We start from the raw sequence: 19,541 nt of genomic DNA on the forward strand, positions 1-19,541 counted from the left end.
AGTCTTTTTAAATAGTCACTAGCCAGGCGGCAGTGGCACATGCCTTTAATCCCAGCACTCTGGAGGCAGAGGCAGGCGGATCTCTGTGAGTTCCAGGCCAGCCTGATCTACAAGAGTTAGTTCCAGGACAGGCTCCAAAGCTACAGAGACCCTGTCTTGAAAAACAAAAAAAACAATAAAATTAGTTGCTTATTTTTTTTTGTTTGTTTTTAACTTTTTTTTTTTTTTTTTTTGAGACAGGGTTTCTCTCTAGCTCTGGCTGTTCTGCAACTCACTATATATACCAGACTGGCCTTGAGCTTGGAGATTCACTTGTCTCTGCCTCTCAAGTGCTAGTATTAAAGGTGTGTACCATCACTGCCCAGTGAGACAGGCTTTTAGTCCAGTGGACTTTGAACTTACTCTTCCATCTCAAATTCCTCAAAATAGCTTTTAAAAATTTCTGTGTCAATACTTGTAGTTTTCTCTTATGGAGGCTGCACATACTTGAAAATTTAAAAATAATGTTTGTCGTTAAATATTCAGTCACCATGCTTCATTGCTGGCTGTGACAGTCAGCTCGTCACTCATATATAGTTAAGTAGTTGGGTTTTTGTAGTTAACCATTGTGTAGTCCTGTGGAGACCAGGGCGTAGGCACAACGGCTTTGAAGATCTTAGTTCATATTTTTAATTTAATTTTAATATGTGTGTGTGTGTTTGAGATATAACCTCACAATGTAGCCCTGGCTTGACTGAAACATGTCCTGTAGACCAAGGTGAACTGGAATTCATAGAAAGATCTGCCTACTTCTGCCTCCCAAGTGCTGGGATTACACTTGTGTGCCACCATGTCTGGCTTTAGTTTTTATGGAAATATGATAATGTTAGTTTCTGTGGTGCTGACGTGATCGTATGTAGTAAAGAAGCACAGCATGGCATTTCCACACAGTACACTGTCTGCACTGGCCAGCTCAGGGTAGATGGGATTCTCAGTGGCAATGTTGGTGTCGTATGGCATATGTGGCTGGCATGCACACTGTGCCTTCCATTGGGCCCATCTCAGCCATATATACTGGATGCCAGCATGGACCAGGCTTTGTGCAGGCTGCTTAGATGCTCCACTGGGGCTCAGCTTTCAGCAGGGCATGGGAGGCAGATGCAGCAAAGCAGGTATTTGTAAGCCAGAGGAAAGTGCTCATCACAAGGCAGGGCGGGAGACTGGAAAGGTGGGTGCTAGTGTCCTTCAGGTATGATTGTTGTCACTGAGGAGCCTGAGAGAATGTGGGAAAGGGGGAAGGGGCCACTGGCTGGAAGGGCCTAGACCGGGCTGTTCCTTATGAGCTGGGGGAAGAGGCGGGGTGGCTGAGTAGGTCCAGGAAGAGCTCCCAATAGGAATGTGCTGGTGGATAACCATCTGTTGAGGGAACAGAAGCTGTCCTCATGCCTTTGCAACGTGTTAAGGAAATCTCATCTATCTGATGTGGCCCTTGACCTGCTGTTAACTGGAGCAGAAGAAGGTAGAGAACCCCCGGGAGCTGCATGAGTCCAGGTGTTAGGCAATGAAAAGCTGGAACCAGTATCTGTAGGAGGGCATGGAAGAACCACCCAGGCGTGAGGCTTTGGCCCAAGCTGACGGGTACCATTGGCCACTGCTGACAGTTGAGATGGTGGGAAGGACTGTGATCGGTGCTTGGAGCTCATGTCCAAGGAGATAGATGTCCAGCAGCTGTGCTGGCCTTTAGTGAGGTTAGGGCTGGGGAGTACTGCAGTGCCAGCTGGGTGTGTGCAGCTTCTGGCCCAGTAGCAGGCCTGCAGGGCAGGGCCCACTGAGCAGAGAGGGCGCTGCCCTGGGCATCCTGGCAGGGAGTTGATAGGGAGCAGACTGAGATGGAAGAACAGTGGCCCAAGGGAACAGTCCTGCAGGAAGCCCAGGGAGGGTGCCATGTGTCCTGTAGAGAGCCCTGTGGGAGAGAGAGAAACCACGGAGCTGGACCAGCCTGGTGGGAAGAAGTGTGAAACTCAGAGGAGAGGGGCTCAGAAGCAGTGCCCGGAGGGAGAAGAGGGACTTCACTGAGTGCCCTAGGGCATTGGGCACCCTGGACAGAACCCTGGGAGTGGAGGAAGTGTGACTTGTAATCCAGGAGCAAGGTTCAGGGAGGAGCGCTGAGGAGTCAGGGGGGGAGGGTGGGGACAGGAGTTATAAAGTAGTGGTCTGCGTGAGATGGATCGAAGAAGACCTTACTAGATTATTAGATCGGTGGCTTGGGTCTCTGGGTTCAAGACCCAGCATTGGGGAAGAAATGTTCAGCTGCAAACCCTGTACTGCTGCGCACCTCTTGTAGGCACAGGAGGACATACACACGCAGTTCTGTGGAAGGGACGGCTGTCCTCTTACCCGCTGACCTCTCCGCTGCTGCCCCTTTCTTGGTGCGTTGGGGGGGCATGATTAAATCGTTCTTCTATGTTAACACATGGCTGGGCCACCTCTCATCTTCCTGCACCCCTGCTGAGTGCCTGGGTTGCCTTTGGTGGACTGCCTTTTTCCTCATGCACCCTGGGAGCTCCAGGACTCTAACTGGTAATTGCATTCCGAATCTTTATTGAACATTAGTCTTAGTCCAGCTGTTTTATTACATTAGGACTGGATTCTCCCCAGGCCTTCTGAGAAACGGCAAAGTTAATTTGCCAAAATGGTAACTGCACGTACCGCTCTCTGTTCCAGTTTTCTTGGGCTTCTTGCCCTAGTTTTTTCTATTGAAACCTTCACTGCTAGCAGAATTTTAAATGTTTTTATCTTGGCAACAGAAGCATTTGGGTAAACAGCTAGGGGAGCAGTGGTGTCCTCATTTGGTGGAGGTCAGGGTTCGGGGTTTTATGGCCACTTCAGAGTGTTTTCTTAGACCACGTACAGAGCTTTTCAAAAGCGGGAAGATGCTGGGGTTGGGCATTGGAAAGCCACTTTCATTGGCTCCTTAGGAGAGGCAGGCGCTGCTCATGGAATCTGTGGTAGAGATGTCTGTGAGTAGCCTGCAGGGCCAGAGTAGGCAGCTTTAGACCAGCCGGTTATCTTACAAGGCTCTCCATAGCAGGTGGCCTCGGAACGGGACAGAGCCACATATGTGAGGAACTGGCTCTTTCCTTTGCTCTTCATGAGTTTCTGTGTTTGGGCCTGGAGAAGGCCAAGGCTGTAGGCCAGCTCTCTCTTGAGGGTTTGTTCCCAGAGGTTTCTGTACCTGTGTCTCTTTGGGTAGGCTTCTAGGACTGTCCAATCTTTTGACATTGTGATAGACATTGTCATCTATGAGGTTCACGCACAAAAGCCACACCATCAAGTAAACCTCCCCCAAACAAAACTTTGCTGTGTTAAGCAGATTAATGATTTTGTATGGGGCAGCATTTATTGCTCTTCTGTGGTGGATGCGGCTTGTGGGCCATGGGTTGGAGAGGCCTTGTAGTTGCACTTGATGTAGGTGAAGCTGGAAAGGTGAGTCTGTCTGGTGACCATCTGCCCGGAGATACTGAGGCAGGGATTCTGGTGATTCTAGTATCTGCACAGCTTTGAGAATTCCAGATTTGCCTGTCTAAATTTTCCTGGAAAAGGGTCTACTGTATTGCATTTCCAGCTCTTTGGATTTGCTAGACCCTGGACTGTTTTCAGTGTAGTGCTGAATTTGGCTGGGCGGCTTTAGGAAGGTGAAGATCGCTGCCTCTGCCCAGAGCTGATGCTTCTCGATTAGGAAGCGAGAAGACAGGATTTGTGTATGGCATGAGGGACATTATCTCAGCAGTCGCTGCTCTGTGCTTCCAGTTCGACCTAGGTCTGTCTTTCCTCATCTGGGGACAGTACTTAGACTGAGGGTGAAGACAGCAGAATGGACCAGCGTTGGGATGGTGGATGACGATGTCCCGGTGTCACCCTGACCCTGTCACTGTGCATCTGCTGGAAGGAAGAGGAGAAATAGTGGGCTCCTTTCCACCCACGTGTCTCAGGCCATTGAGCCTCTAGAGTCTGCGTGTCCTGTGCATTTCTGTTTTGTCTCCTTTCTCCTCTCCTGCTCTTTCTGCTCCCAGAGCAATGCTTGGAGCCACTCCTTGCACAGTGCGTGGTGTACCACTGCTCAGCTGTTCTGCTGCTAAAAACACCACCTTGCCTTCTATTATAGTTCTTTTTTGAGTGAATCTTCAATATGTGTAAATGCTGGAAGGAGGTCATTCCAAGGCCCTGGCAAACTGTTTGGGGCTCAATACCTTGTCAGCTTTGTGTGTTTCCAGTTACCCAGCAGGTGGAGCATCTGTCCATGTTTTGGCTTTTTCTTGGGACTGATTGATTCCTTATACTCAGTTTCATAAGTTTCCTGGCCTTTCCTATTACTGTGAAAAAAAGAATTAGCCTATGTTTAGCAAGTAATTTTTCCTTGTTTCAGGTTTCCTTTGAAGAACCCTTTTGATTAAATAAAATGCAAACAAAATCGCGTGTTAGGGTGTGGTGATGCATTCTTGTGTTTGTGTCTCTCACACGCCTCACTGTAGCATGACCAGACTTGCGTCTTAGCTGTTGGCTTGTATTGCCCTTTTCTTAATTTTGTCTCCTTTTCTTTTTTTAAACAAAGGGATTGTGTCTTCTTTTTAGATTTATTTATTTATTATGTATACAGTGTTCTGTCTACATGTATACCTGCATACCAGAAGAAGGTACCAGATCTCCTTAAAGATGGTTGTTAGCCACCATGTGGTTTCTGGGAATTGAACTCAGGTCCTCTGGGAAGAGCAGCCAGTACTCTTAACCTCTGAGCTATCTTTTCAGCCCCCCTGCTTTTGTTTTTTGAGACAAGGTTTCTCTGTGAAATAGTCCTGGCACTCACTGTGTAGACTAGGCTGGCCTCAAACTTAGAGATCTGTCTGCCTCCTGCCTCTGCCTCCCAAATGCTGAGAGTAAATATGTGTACTACCACTGCCTGACCAGTTTTGTCAGTTTTTAAAGTCTGCTTGAATTTCCTGCAGAAATTTCCCATTACTGTGGTGATGAGATGTGACATCTGTGGTAGAGGACAGCACTTTTTTTGGGGGGGTATCATCTATTTCATTTCTTGCAAGGTGAGACTCGAGACTCTGGCACCCTCTTTCCCAAAGTATTGGTGACAAAAACAGCTCATGCATTTCAAGGATCTCATCACCCCACTGTAACTGTTACACTTGGTGACTGTCAGCTTTTTTGTGTTTGTTCAAAGTAGCTCCTTCAAGTAGGTCCATGTGCCCTGTAGATTGAGCCTAGAAGTGTTTGTGGTGTCTTCACAACAGTCTGATGAAGGCCTCCTTCAGATGGGAGCCCCGTGGTTTTCATAGTGTCTTACATGTGGTCTGGCAAGTCCAAGCCCACCTTGTGTGCTTCTTGCCTGAAATCTGTAATTACCCCTTTCTTCAAGGAGTCAGGTTTCCTCCTGTTGAGGACTGGACCTTCAGCACCACAGTCAGGCTCCAGGGACACACACTGCTGCAGGGCCCTCTGCCACCTCTGCCCTTTGACTGGACAGGGCACAGTGTGCTACCATATACTGACATCCACGATTGTCCTTCCTGCTCAGATTAACCTAGACATAAACGGAACCACTCTCAGGCCCCTGTGTCAGCTTCTCCACTCTCAGGAGTGTTCAGCAGTGTTGCAGGGCTGTGACTAGTCAGTATTGCACAATACAGCCCCAGCTACTTAGCTGGGACTCCCAGTGCCCCTCGCAACAGTTACTGAAGATTGTTATAATTGATTTTGTAGTTGTGTTCTCTCAATTGAAATAGTTGTTATGGGGGGCGGTGCAAGGATGCTTTCCCTCATACCCTCAGCTGACTGTCTGTGGTAATATTTTGTCTGCGCTTTAACAAATAAAGTTTGTCCGAAGATCAGCGTGCAGAGAGCTAGCCACACTAGTTAGCCATAGAGGCCAGACAGTGGTGGCACACACCCTTAATCCCAGAACTCAGGAGGCAGAGGCAATAGGATCTCTGTGAGTTCAAGGCCACCCTGGGCTATAGAGATTGATCCAGTCTAAAAGAGAAACAGCCAAGTGGTACTGGCTCACACCTTTAATCCCAGCACTAGGGAGGTGGAGACAGGAAGTGATATGGCTGGGTGGAGAGAGGAATATAAGGCAGGAGGAGACAGGAGCTTAGCATTCAGTCTGAGGACTTGTAGAGACAGGATACTCCATTCGATCTGAGGATTTCATAGAGGTAAGAATTAGTGACTAGTTGCTCTTTTCTTTTTAGCTTTCACCTCCTAATATCTGACTCCAGGATTTTATTATTAAGACCAATTAGAATTTGTGCGACAGACTGTCTTTTCTACTGATTTTGGTTTTCTGAAGTTTTGTGTTTGTTTTGTCTTTTTTTGTAGATTGTTTGTCTGTTTGTCCGTCCGTCCGTCCATACATCCATCCATCTATCCATTTATTTATGGACTTTATGAGACAGGGTTTCTCTGTGTGGCCCTGACTGTCCTAGAATTAGCTCTGTAGACCAGGCTGACCTTAAACTCAGAGATCTGCCTACCTCTTCTTCCCAGTGTTGGGCTTAAAGATGTGTGCAACCACCACCTGGCTTTTCATATTCTTTACAACGAGTTTGTGTATGGGGTGCTGTTCCTAGACAGTGTATGTGGATCAGAGTCTTCTGCCTTTACTCTTGATAGTGATTTTTGTTTAGATATAAAATTCTTGGCTCACATTTCTTTCTGATAGTATCATTTTATTGTATTGTATGTGTATGAGTGTTTTGTCTGTATGTATGCCTGTCTGTAATGTGCATGCAGTACCATGAGAGGCCAGAAGTGGGCATCAGATCCCCTAGAATTGAAGTGAAGGATGGTTGTGAGTTGCTATATGGGTACTGGAGCTGGATCTGGGATTCTCTGGAAGAGCAGTATCTTTAACTGCTCAGCCATCTCTCCAGTCCCTCTTGTAGTATCTTAAATATTTTGATCCATTTTCTTTTTCCTGGTTTAATTGAATTCTCTTTGTGTTGTAAGCCACTTAGTCTTTTGCTTGGATGTATAAGGGAAAGTTCGTTTCCCTCTAGGTATCTAGCATACCCTTTCAATAAGTGATATCAGCAACCCCTAGCCCCACTTGCACTTTCAGGAGCCCCCCCCCTTCTGTCCTGGCTTTGGAACCCAGGGCCTTGTGCTTGTTATTGCTTACCTGCACCCCAGCCCTAGGAGGCTCTTGGGTTCTGGTTCTGAGATCCCACTCCATGGCCCTGACTTGCTCCTTTTGTTTCCCAGATCACTCGTTGGGCCTTCCTCACCTGTCTTCTGTAGTGTGGGCTTGAACATTCCCTTTAATCTTTTCTACTCTCTTGGTGTTCCTAGTTGTTTTCCCATTGCTTTTGTTATGATTCTACCTGTTGTATTTGTTTGCTTTTGAGTTCTGTCTATCTTGGTCTAACTATTTATTTGCAACTGTTTATTTAGATCTGGGTTGATGGACCTGGTCTCACTTTCATGTTGGAGCCTAAGGTCTCTGGTGGCTTAATCAAAACATCACAGCAGTTGGAAAAAAGTCACAGATGGATCTGCTAGGGGAGGTTCTTGGGGGCTGGAGGGCTATGCAGCTATGACACTGGTTGGTTCTCTAGGCTGTGATAATCACTGAGGAAACTGAGGCATGATGGTAGTGATTGACAGTGCTCCTGTAGGCAGCTGGGGCCCATGGAGATGCTAGGCTTGATGTGAGGGCTCCAAACCTGCTTAGGACAGAAGGCTTGAGGGGGGAGTGGGGACATGAGGCTTTCAGCTGGGGATAGCCCATCCCATTTCCCTCCCTCCCTCCCTCCCTCCCTCCCTCCCTCCCTCCCTCCCTCCCTCCCTCTTTCTTTCTTTCTTTCTTTCTTTCTTTCTTTCTTTCTTTCTTTCTTTCTTTCTTTCATTTTAAAGGAGAAAAGCAGCTAGTTATTTATTTATCTGAGCATTTCTGAGTGCTCAGAAAACAAGTAGAGCCCTGTAGTGAAGCACCTGCAGACTTCTAAGACTCCTTGTCCACACAGGGCTAGTGATCTATTCCACACCATGACTGTTAATCTTCCCTTGTGGTTCTTGCAGGTGACAGAAAGCCCAACCCTGTGACCTCTGGATTCTCGCTTACTGGTGTGCCCCTTTTCTCGTGTTCTGGATGATGTCAGAACAGGACCTGGCGGATGTGGTTCAGATTGCAGTGGAAGACCTGAGTCCTGACCACCCAGGTAGAGCTGTGAGACAGCAGATAAACTCTCTCATGTCGCCTCAGGATCAAAAGCCTCTGCTGGACCTTGTTCCCGCAGTAGAGCAGACTCACAGTGGTGCCGGCTCTGTGTAGAAACTCTGGATGTAAGCAGTGCTGCACGAGTGCATGTGTGTGGGTACACATGTGCGCGCATACACACAGCACCTGCTTACTTTTCTATCTGGCCCCCAGGTTTGTTTCCAGCAGTACAGCTACTCATGCGCAGCATGAGTACCATCGTGTACTTGTTACCTGTTCCATGATGCCTTCTGATGCTGCTGCCATGTGTGGGACCTGTGGCTCTTACTTCACTCCACCTCCTGTGTGTAGCTCGCTGCTGCAGTGGGCCCTGCAGACTTACACTGGAGGGCTGGTAACTACAGACCTCCTGTGTGTAGCTCGCTGCTGCAGTGGGCCCTGCAGAATTACACTGGAGGACTGGTAACCACGGTTCTTCAGTGACTGGCATTCTCCTCACAGGCTTGCACTAGTTTATTGACCACCTAGATGCTGTGTGATGTGCTTAGCCCTGCTTCTCTTCTCTGTGGACTCTGCTAGGGAAGATCTTGCACATGTATCTGGGCAAATAATTTTTTGCAGGGCCAGTTCCCAGAGTAGAGCTGCTATGTGCATGTAACATTTTGGTAAGACACTATTTTTCAGAAAAGTCCTAGTACCTAATCCCTATACTGACTGCTTGAAAACAGACGCCCTGACTTCTGCTGAGACCAGCCATTTTCTAATGATTGTAAATGCAAAACCCTTGGAAACTTTAGCCGAGTGTCTATTTAAGGAGACTCTACAGAAGTGATAATCTGATAAGACTTCTGGGGAGCATCATCTGTGAGAAACCTTTGCCTGTACTGTTTTAGAATAGCAGACTCATTGCTCATGTACACATGTGATATATGCACACGTGTGCGCGTGCGCTCTCTCACACAGATCTGTAGATGGCAGAACCTTGTCCTCTCTGAGGTGAGTGAGCGCACAGAGGCTGGAGAAGTGCACATGCAGGCAAGGAGATGGGAGAAAATTGAACTAGTGAATGAAAACATTCATGGCATAAAGGTCAGTAACAAATGCTGAGTACAGAATTCCACAATTATGAATTAGTAGATCTGTGAAGGTGACCTGTGTCAGGCCAGAGTACATGAGTTCTTTTCTCATGTTAGATGGCTTATGACCACCTGAAACTCCAACTCCAATGACTGATACCCTTTTCTGGCTTTTGAGGGCACCCACACACATGTGGCATACATTCTCATAGATGTATGTACATAAATAGAAATAAGTCTTAAAATGACTGCTAGCTGGGCGGTGGTGGCACACGCCTTTAATCCCAGTATTTGGGAGGAAGGCAGAGGCAGGCGGAGCTCTAGGAGTTGGAGGCTAGCCTGGTCTACAGTGGACAGCCAGAGATACACAGAGAAACCCTGTCTTGAAAAGCAAAAATAAATGTGTGTGTGTATGTGTGTATTGAGAGAGAGACAGAGAGAGATGGAAAGAGATGATTGCTCCTGTGTAGAGAAAAGGACTATATGGCTGAGGTCAACAGAAGTGCAGTTTGCAGAGATAAGGTCACGGAGGGTGCTGCTGCTCTTTGACTCTGGCACTCTTTGACCTTGTTTTGTACTTAGTTTTAGATGAGATTAGAAAGTTGGGCTGGTACTGCAGAGCCTGGAATTGGGGTTACCTTGCTCATCTGAAAGCAGCAGGAGCTGCTGGCAGGCAGTCCTTGAGCGGCTGCAGCTTCCACATAACTCAGCGTGTTTGCTGTGCTAGTTTGGGGGCATATGACACGCAGAGAGAGTTGTGACTGTCAGCACATATGTGCCTCTCAGCCCCATGTTGGGAGTGGGCCCAGGACCAAAGGCTAGGTGAGGGTGCTTTTGACCGCAGACACACTGAATAAATGTCACGAATGGAGTTTAGTGTGGTTTTGCCTCTGGCGAGCATTGACTGGGTGCTCTGATGTTTTTGTGGGGTGAGGGAGGCCCTTTTTCTTCCTGGCTGAGAATTTTAACAAAGTGATTGAGGTGCCAGCCCTGTGCTTGGCTGTAGTTGTAAAGAGCCCTGAGGATCTTACCGTGTTCACGCCAGTTGCTGTCTCTGTGGTTGCATTTCAGTTGTTTTGGAGAATCATGTCGTGACAGATGATGATGAACCTGCTTTGAAGCGCCAGCGACTTGAGATCAATTGCCAGGATCCCTCTATAAAGGTACCGTGTGGTCCTGTGTGCAGTGTTCTCTCCTTCCTTCCTTCCTTCCTTCCTTCCTTCCTTCCTTCCTTCCTTCCTTCCTTCCTTCCTTCCTTCCTTCCTTCCTTTTTGTTTTTGTTGTTTTGAGACATCTTTCCTTCCTTTTTGTTTTTGTTGTTTTGAGACAGGATTTCTCTGTGTAACTGTCCTGGAACTTGCTTTGTAGACCAGGCTGACCTTGAAACACAGAGATCTGCCTGCCTCTGTATAGCTTTGGAGTCTGTCCTGGAATTCACTCTGTAGACTAGGCTGGCCTCAAACTCACAGAGATCCGTCTGCCTCTGCCTGGGATTAAAGGCGTGCGCCACCACCGCCCAGCCTGTGTCGATTTTCTACCATCAATTTAGGCTTAGAACAGCAGAAGTGACCCTCTTACAGCCCTGGAGTGGCAGGGCCATACCTTCTAGAATCCCAGGGGAGGCTCTTCCTGCCTCTTCTATGCTGTGACCTCCAGGTAGCCCAGTCTTGTCATTAAAGTCTATGTCTGAGGCCTACCCTCACCTAGGCCTGGATGATCTTAATTATTGAAATGCATCTATGAAGATCCTCTTCCCAGATGATGCCACAGTAAATGGCACAGAGATGCCCCTGAAATGCTGCATAAAGCACAGGCCAGTGCTGGGCGGTAGTGGCGCACACCTTTAATCTCAGCACTTGGGAGGCAGAGGCAGGCGGATCTCTGTGAGTTTGAGGCCAGCCTGGTCTACAGAGTGGATTCCAGGACATACTCCAAAGCTACACAGAGAAACCCTGTCTCGAAAAACAAAAACAAGTGTAGGCCGGGTTTTCCTGGCAGGAAACATTAATTGGGAGGACAAATGAGATGTCTTCCTGTGTGTGCACATAGGCCTGCCTCAGATGGGAGGAAAGCTGAGAGTCTCTATGGCCCCAGGTCCTCTCAGTCAGTCAGTGAGTGAATTGCTTCTGCTTACTTGCAAGTCAGTGTCTGCAGAACCAGAGGTAAGTATTAGCACAGGAGAAGTCTGCAGGAGCAACTCAGATGACTCCAGTCCTCTCCCTGTGCTTCCTTTGTGTCAGGGGCATCTGCTTGAGGTGCTCAGTTCACTCTGGTAACGAGGAAAAGTGGTGGCAGCTGCAGTGGGGACTAAAATGTCTACACAGACCAGGGCTGGTGACGCACACTCTAAATCCTGGCATCCAGGAGGCAGAAGCAGGTAGTCTCTCACTTCCAGGGTCATCTTGGTTTACAAAGTGAGTTCTAGGACATCTAGGGCTACATAGAGAGACCCTGGCTCCAAAAAAGGAAGAAAGGAAGAAAGGAAGAAAGAAAGAAAGAAAGAAAGAAAGAAAGAAAGAAAGAAAGAAAGAAAGAAAGAAAGAAAAAAGCAAACAGTCTGTTCAGTGAAAAACAACTTCAGACCAGTGGGCAGAAGGCCAGCACCAGATTTCCAAGTGAAGTGTGACCGCCACTGTGTCACAGGACACATCTGTGAACAGAAGGGAAGGAGCTGCACTTTGCGTGCGTGCTGTCGCATAGGGGACAGAAGACATTCACACGCCACATTAGCAGCTGTAACTCCACAGACAGGTCTGAGCTGCTTGTGGTCATTTTCACTTGCGGAGCCATGCTAGGGAAAATATTATTTCCCCTCTTTCATTATGGATTTGCTTGAGACATTAGTTAGCCTGTAACCGCAAACTCCAGGCAGAACATTTCTCTTTCAGTTAAAGTAATGGTTTAACTATTAAAAGAACTTGGAAGGCAAATAATTGATGTTCTCCAATTATAAAAATAGTGGTCCACGGTTTTGTCTCAAGAATTGGCCACCACTTGGTGCTCGTGATGTATCCCTCTCCCTGCGCTGTTGACATCGCCTCCATTGACGACCAGACCAGGGCACTTGGAGCCGAGTCCATGCTGCTGCTTGTTTCCTCCTGCACACAACCTCGGTGCTTGGTTCTGTGGAGCGGTTAGCAGGGGAGGGTCAAATTCTTCTCTGACCTTTTCCTTGCTAGCTTTGCTGTGCTGTGATGAGCAGAGGTGGATGTAGGGCATTCCTGCAGCTGCTCCCAACTGCTGTGCATAGCAGGGGAAAGGATGCTCAGAGTTCTTAAGAGCCAAGGTTGGCGGGTCCGAGTGCCCTGGACCCATGCACTAGGCTTTGGTGATATGCTATTTGCCGCTGCAACTGTTGTGGTTTTGATTGTATTCTGCAATTCCCTTTCAAGTTAGAGGAGAGACTGGCCCCCACTAGCTCGGAGTAGGTGCAGAGTATCAGTCTGTTCTGAATGCCTGTGTCCTGAGGTCTAGGGTCAGCCTAAGCTGCAGCCTCTGCTCTCTCAGGCTTGTTCCTTCCTTCTGATGTGTCCCTAAGGCTACATTTCTCCTCCAGTCGAATCCTTATTCTGTTTCCTTCAGATGTTGCTGGCCTTATTCCTGCATTTCCTCTCGCTAACCAGCATCCTGAATGCTGGCCTAGAGGTCTCTTTTCACTGTAGTAGAACTCCTGTGTCATGCATGTGGTGGCTTCTGACAGGACTGGCAGTTGAAGGAGCAAAGCCTTTCCTTCTGGTCTGCATGTTCCTGACTGAGTTGAAACATGGCTGGCTACTGATTTCAGCTTGGTAGTTAGTGGCTGCTCCTTTTGCGGGCCACCAGGTGGCATGCTTGCTATTTAGAAGGTCCTTGAAGTGGGGGGGGGGGGCATTACCAGGTTTCTGTGGGGTATACCTGTGAATGGCAAGCCATTTTTTTTTTTTGTATATGTGTGTGTATTTTCATACAATGTGAGTGCAGGGCCCATGTTTTCCAGGTGTTGTTTGGATGTTAGGTACAATCTGATTTTGTAGTTTTAATGTGTGACTCTACGGGTGAACACAGTGGTAAGCTTATTACTCTATGGTCTTAGTGTAGGTGAGATTGCAAAAGGGTCTTGTTTGGTACAGAGGGCTGGGCTTCTCACTGAATCCCTAGGTACTGCCCAGAGCTTCTCACTGAATCCCTAGGCACTGCCCAGAGCTTCTCACTGAATCCCTAGGCACGGCCCAGGGCTAGACTGGGTGGAGTTAGGAGCCAGTTGTTTAGGGTCCATGGACTTGCCCCTCCCAGGGTAAAACACCCTCTCTGAAGCTTTTCTGTTTTTACTTCCAGTCTTTCCTGTACTCTATTAACCAGACGATATGTTTGCGGTTGGATAGCATTGAGGCCAAGCTGCAAGCTCTTGAGGCTACTTGCAAATCTCTGGAAGAAAAGCTAGACCTGGTCACCAACAAACAGCACAGTCCCATCCAGGTCCCCATGGTGGCTGGTTCCCCACTTGGCGCCACCCAGACCTGCAACAAAGTGCGATGGTAAGTACCAGAGAGCCAAGGCTCCATAGGCCACCCTGGGAAAAGTGCTCCTGTGCCAACCCAGGCGCCGCTGTTACTGATCTCCCCTGGCCCCGGATATCTGCCCTGGTGCTTCCATGGTGCTGGTTTCACCTAGACCGAAACCAAGCACAGGCTCTGTGCTGGAACGACCTGAGTTGCTCCAGCGTTCTTCTTGGCTTAAGCAGACGAACTCTTCTTTTTTTGCACCTGGCCATGAATTTGGCCCATGTATGTTGCTTCTTTTCTTTTCCTACCTCTGGCTGGTCATTGCCTATGTTTTCTTCAGGGCTGGTATTTATAAATTTCACTTGATCATAGCAAACTTTGTGCTAGCTCTGAGACTTACATTTTTGTGCCTAATTTTTAAATAGAAGGTTTGTAGCCTCCTCCTAGAGAGCTTTGTATGGTTTGTATTCTATCTTGGATGTTTCATGCTTGGCTTAGTGGGATGGAAAGGTGCCTCAGAAAGTGTCCTTCCAATCCCTGGGTCCATAGGCGTGTGGCATGAGATCCCTCCGGGCAGCAGCGCCACTCAGAGCTCCTGCTGTGTGCATTCTTTCCTATAGCATATAGGAGGAAATCCGCTTGTGATAGTGGGACATGTTATCTTTGTGCTCCAAGCTCCACAGCCTCTTGCCTATTGGGTCTGCGAAGAACAGAACAGTGGGGTGGCAGTGAGAGCCACAGCAAGCTAAGAAGGACACCAGGGACTTTGCTGCAGTGTGGGTGGTTGCTAGGTGCCACCTTGCTAGGTACTGGTATCTAGAGCAGCAGTAGGTGCCTTGTGGATTTGGAAGGGAGTATGTGGGAAGGGGGAGTAAGGGTTACTTTGGATGGTTTTGGGGTGCTCAGGAGTACCAGTGCCTCCTCGTCCTCTTTCTGAGATGGCTCCTAATGAGGCCCGCGGGGCAGAGCCACTCGTTGCTGGCTCTTCAGAGCATGCCAGCTTCACTCTTACCTCTCTGTTGGGAGGAAACTGCGTGTCTAGCTTCTCTGAGGAGGCAGAGTTGCTCTTGAGACTGAAGTGGACTGCACAGCTCACCATGTGTCTCCCTACAGACACTTGCCAGTGTCTGTGCAGGCTCTCTATTAAGCCTGATTGATCAATTGATATGACCGATTGCCTCTTAAGGCAGTTGTTTTTGAAATACCCCTTTGTCCCAAACATACTGTTCAGAAATAGAGCTGTAAGAGTTGACGGAGTGGATGGCAGCAGCGATGGATGGGAGACAAGCCTCTAGTAGCGTCTCTGGGCTGAGGCTGTGGTTGTAGACATCGCCAGTGGGCAGTGGAGTGTTGAGAATGGCGAATTCTCTGTGCCATTTCCAGTGATGCAAAGTGTAGGTCTTTCTAGACTGACACAGTAGTTGAATTCCTAGAAAGTTCAAGCTGCATATAAACCGCAAGGATGTCTTTTGTCTGAATTCCACATGGGACGACACAGCCTTCATGGGAATGCTCAGGACTGGAGCATTTGTGGGAGGGTGTTTGTTAGATGAGATTGTTTCTGGCACTGAAGGACACCTTAGCCTGTCTGTTCACACTTAGACTCTGGTAGCCACATCTGTCACACTGACTCCTGAGCTTCTGGGCCTGCACCACACAGCACTGATGTCTTCAGCAGGAGATTAAAAAGGCAGTGGTCCTCTTCCCTCAGATGGTACTGCCTGTTTTGGCCATAACACTTCAGTCCTTATCACTTCTGGAACAGACTGTCTTCAGGAACTGGAGAACATCTTTTTCTCTGTTCTAGTTCTGCTAGGTTATAGGAGGACTTGGAGTAGGAGAGGGTGGGTTTTTGTGGCCTTGCCTCAAGGGCACAAGCTTTGGAATTCCGTGTTTGGAAGCACTGGGTGTCAGGCTCACCTGGTTAGATAGTCCCAGGTCCTAGACATTTCTGAGCCCCAGTTTCCTTATTAGAAAGATGGAGATCTGGGCCACTTTTCTACTTTGGTGTGGTGGTGACAGGGGCCATGTTCTCTAGAAGGCTGTTAACAGGAAGCTTGAGAGCTGCCTGGAGGCTGAGAGCTGAATCCCAGGATTTCAGTGAAGGGTGAATGACTTCATTGATGGATAGACACAGAGAAGAAAGGAGAATTGTTCACACAGAACCTGGGCCGTGGGGCATAGCCTGGTTTCTAGAAACAGCTAAAAGGCAGTTTTGTCCTGGATGATAAAGTACTGTGCTCTGTTTATCTGGGCCTTGGACACGCAAGAGAAGTACATAAGCTGAATGATCTTACGTCGGATGATATACTCTTGAAAATAACTTAACACCTGACTGTGGCTGTAACTCACCGACCAACATGGTGCCGGCCTCGGTCTTCCAGCTCTAAGGAGGCCTCCAGGGAGCGCATAGGACACTGTCTTCCATTTGGAGAGGCTACAGAGGTCTAGATCTAGCAGGAGGTGGTCCCCAAGGCCTTCTCTCTGCTCTGGAAATCTATGCCCCCTGCTGGTCATTGACACCTGGCTAGACAGTCTGAGGCTCTTGTGAACTCCAAGGAATGCTCATCTAGTTGTGCTCCTTGGCAGACAGAAGGCTGGGGAACACTGCCAGCCTCAGCTGGCATTGGGTAGATTTTCAGACTCTGCACCTGAGTGAGTAAATTCAAGAAAAAAAAGTAAATAAAAGAAGGCCTGTTTTCTTTGATGCCAAAGCTTAATCATGATAAAAATGTTTGTGAGGTTACAGGGATGGGGTTTCATCCAGCAGTGGCATTTGGCTTCCAGAATTGGAAATGGACTTTGCTTCTGTTGCGCCTGGCTTGTGTCTCTCCTGCAGGTATGTCATTTGACTTTGAATAGCTGTTCTTGGAGGGATGGCAACGAGGTATTTTAATGCTGAAGATGTTTGGAGAAGCAGTAGGTGTTGAAGCATCTACATCGTTGTGGAAGCCTGTGATTTTATAAGCCATCCTTTAAAGCTGGGCTTGAAGCATTCCAATAAAGCCAGTAACATGTTCCCTGACCAGAAGGTCTCGGGCTGGTACAAGCGTCTTTATACAGATGGCGAACAAGTCGCCTTCCTGCTCTTCTCTGCAGCTAGACACAGATCGGTGAAGGAAGGCTGTGGTGTATAGCATAGCTGAGCAGAGAGTGTTGGTACAGTACAGATGCAGGCCAGGAGTCATGCAGGCAGTACCCAGACAGAGTGACAGCATGCTGCCTCCACGGTGTCTTGTAGAACCATATTGCTTGATAACAACTTTTCAAATCAGGCATTTCTGTTTGTTTTTAATTAAGACTCTTACCTCGGACAATGTTTGTTCCTTATTTTTTAAAAGCAATAGATATTTTGCTTTTAAAGATTTAAAAATGTCTTAGGACTAGAGAGGTGGTTTAGTGGGGAAGGGTTCAATTGCTAGCACTGTGTAAACCAATGTGGTAGCATATGCCTGTCATCCTCACACTCAGGAGGTACAGATTGAAGGATCAGAAGCTTAAGGTTATTCTTGAATACACAGTGAGCTCGAGGCCAACATGAGACTATGCCTCAAAAGCAAACCCAAACAAAACACACATGAAAAAAAGCTGTGATGAATGAAAAGTTTTTGTATAATAGCGGTTTTCAAAAATAAAAAAAAAAGGTGATTTAAAGCTTCCCTCAGTGCAGTTGCACAAAACTTCCTGAAGAATTCTTTCCCTCTCTCTGAACTGACTTTAGAGACGAAGTGTGTGATGGAGAATGGTTATATAATAAGCAACGACTCTCAGTGCCTAGGATCGTTTGTCTCGCGTTGAAGCAAAGTCATGGTGAAGCTGCTCTGACTCTTAGCTGGTCTCCTGGAGTGCTGTGGGAACCCGTGTTTCGTGCTTCTGCTTCAGGGTCATCAGCATTCTCAGAAGCCTCTGCTTTGGAGGCTCAGAGCGTGCTAGGATCAAGACAGGGCTGTTTGACTGTGGAGTGTCTGGTCTCTCGGCCGTGATGGGCTTGTTTACTTCTTATCTAATTTTGAGTTCTGGATGTTTCTGTTTAATGTCATGCCTGATCTTCGTGCCTGGTCTGTGCTACCTTGCACAGCCATACACGTTCCTCTGTACACATCAGGGCTGAGCATTAACCAGTGAGGTACCAGTTCACACACACAAAGCTTAGCAACCCTGCTGACTCAAAGACATGCTCCAGCCTCCAAAGTCAGCACAGCAGAGCGAGCTGTCCTGTTAGATTGTGAGTGTTCTGAGATCTCAGAGGACTTCTTCAGCACCTGCAGAACGCATGCTCTTTGAAGGGAATTGGGTCGGTCCAGGTCGCTCTGGGAAGAGTTGTCATCATGACCATCTGTGGTTGTTTCACGAGTTTCTCCCAGTACAGCTCTTGTACATGTCCTAGTATTTCTAAGTATTTTACAATTGTATATACAGTTCAAACCCCTTTTCTGAGGCAAGGTCTTAGGTATTCTAGACTGGCTTCTGACTGCCTTGAGTGTTGAGGTTTATGAGGTGCTGGGGCTCAAACCCAGGGTGTGTGCATGCTAGGCAAGCTCTCTATTGACTGAACTGCATCCCCAGCTCCCATAAATCTTAAAAAAATTATTTACATGTATGTGTGTAGTCTGTGTATGAGTGTGTGGTCTGTGTTACATGTGTGTGTATGTGTGTGTGCGCCTGCCCTTCTAAAGCCACAAGAGGGTGTTGGCTCCTCTGGAGCTGGAATTATAGGTAGTTGGGAGCCACTCCATGTGGGTGTTAGGAACTAATCTCATGTCCTGAAAGAGCCATGACTCCATCCCCTCCAATTGTTTGCTCATTTCTAAATTCACCTCCAACACTGGCGTGAAGTCTGGCACATACGAGGCAGGCACTCAACCTTTGTGGCACATCTCCAGCCCCAAGTACCTTTGTTTCAGTGGGTTTTCTGTAGGATTTGAAAAGAGTTGAGCCTGGGATGTGGTTTTTGTTTGGTTCTATCCTGGGTTTCTGGGCTGTTCTGCCTCTGGTTCCTGGCCGTCCAGGCAGTGTCAGGTATGGGCTCCCTCTCATGGTGCATGGTTTTAATCCTAACCTTTAGGAGGATGTACCTAGAGGATGCTGTGAATTGAAAGCAACCTGACCTAGGTAACAAGACCCTGTTAACTGGAATTTTCCTTCTCCTCTTAGATTTCTCTGCCTTTACTGCATCTGCCGTGAGCTCATTTCCATGTGTTCTGTCCTATGTTTGCCCCACTCCCAACCTTGTTTTCTGAAGGTGCTTCACCGGGCTAGTTTTGGTTCATCTTCAGAAGGTCTGTCCTTCCAGCATACCCTTTATTCTGATGTCATGTGACTAGTGCCATGCCTTTAATAAGTATTAAGTCTAGAAATTTGCCAGTGCAGCCATCTGGACCCATATTTCTCATTCAGGAGGCCTCAGTTCCCAGCAGTCTTCTGCCTCAGTCTCGCCAGTCCGGGATTACAGACAAAAACCATTGTATTGGCTTAGGGGAGACTTTTCTGACATCAGTATCTCTGTCAGGAGAGGGTGTCAAGTGGAAGGCTGGAGTGCTATGGCTCTGGTGATTCATGGCCCTGCTCAGTGTTCTGCAAGCCGCAGTGGCCCCAAGTTAGCTGTCATTCACTAAGTGGCCCCTGGCATGCTGGTCACACCCCAGGAAACTCCACTGGACTTCAAACTTCCCTTATCTTCCATGCCCAAAGTTGACTTCTGACTGGTGGATGAGGCATCTCAAGACAGCCTCTGTTTCTTGTGTACTTAGTGCTGCATGTAGGCTATGATGCTCCATC

At 47.8% G+C, this 19,541-nt stretch overlaps 1 protein-coding gene across 12 annotated transcripts in view; it reads left to right on the top strand.

Moving 5' to 3' along the window:
- Nucleotides 1-19,541, top strand: part of Banp (BTG3 associated nuclear protein) — a 75,067-nt gene that overhangs the window by 14,814 nt on the left and 40,712 nt on the right. For all 12 annotated transcript variants that reach the window (XM_050165223.1, XM_050165226.1, XM_050165231.1 and 9 more), the window contains exons 2-4: nt 8,068-8,207; nt 10,354-10,445; nt 13,597-13,796. In XM_050165223.1, coding sequence (XP_050021180.1) covers nt 8,138-8,207; nt 10,354-10,445; nt 13,597-13,796 — 362 coding nt within the window. In that variant the 5' untranslated portion in view covers nt 8,068-8,137. The remainder of the gene's footprint in view (nt 1-8,067; nt 8,208-10,353; nt 10,446-13,596; nt 13,797-19,541) is intronic.

The sequence above is a fragment of the Alexandromys fortis genome, unplaced genomic scaffold, assembly GCF_014885135.2.
Source record: "Alexandromys fortis isolate MF-2015 unplaced genomic scaffold, M_Fortis_MF-2015_v1.1 scaffold_165, whole genome shotgun sequence".
Lineage (NCBI taxonomy): Eukaryota > Metazoa > Chordata > Mammalia > Rodentia > Cricetidae > Alexandromys > Alexandromys fortis.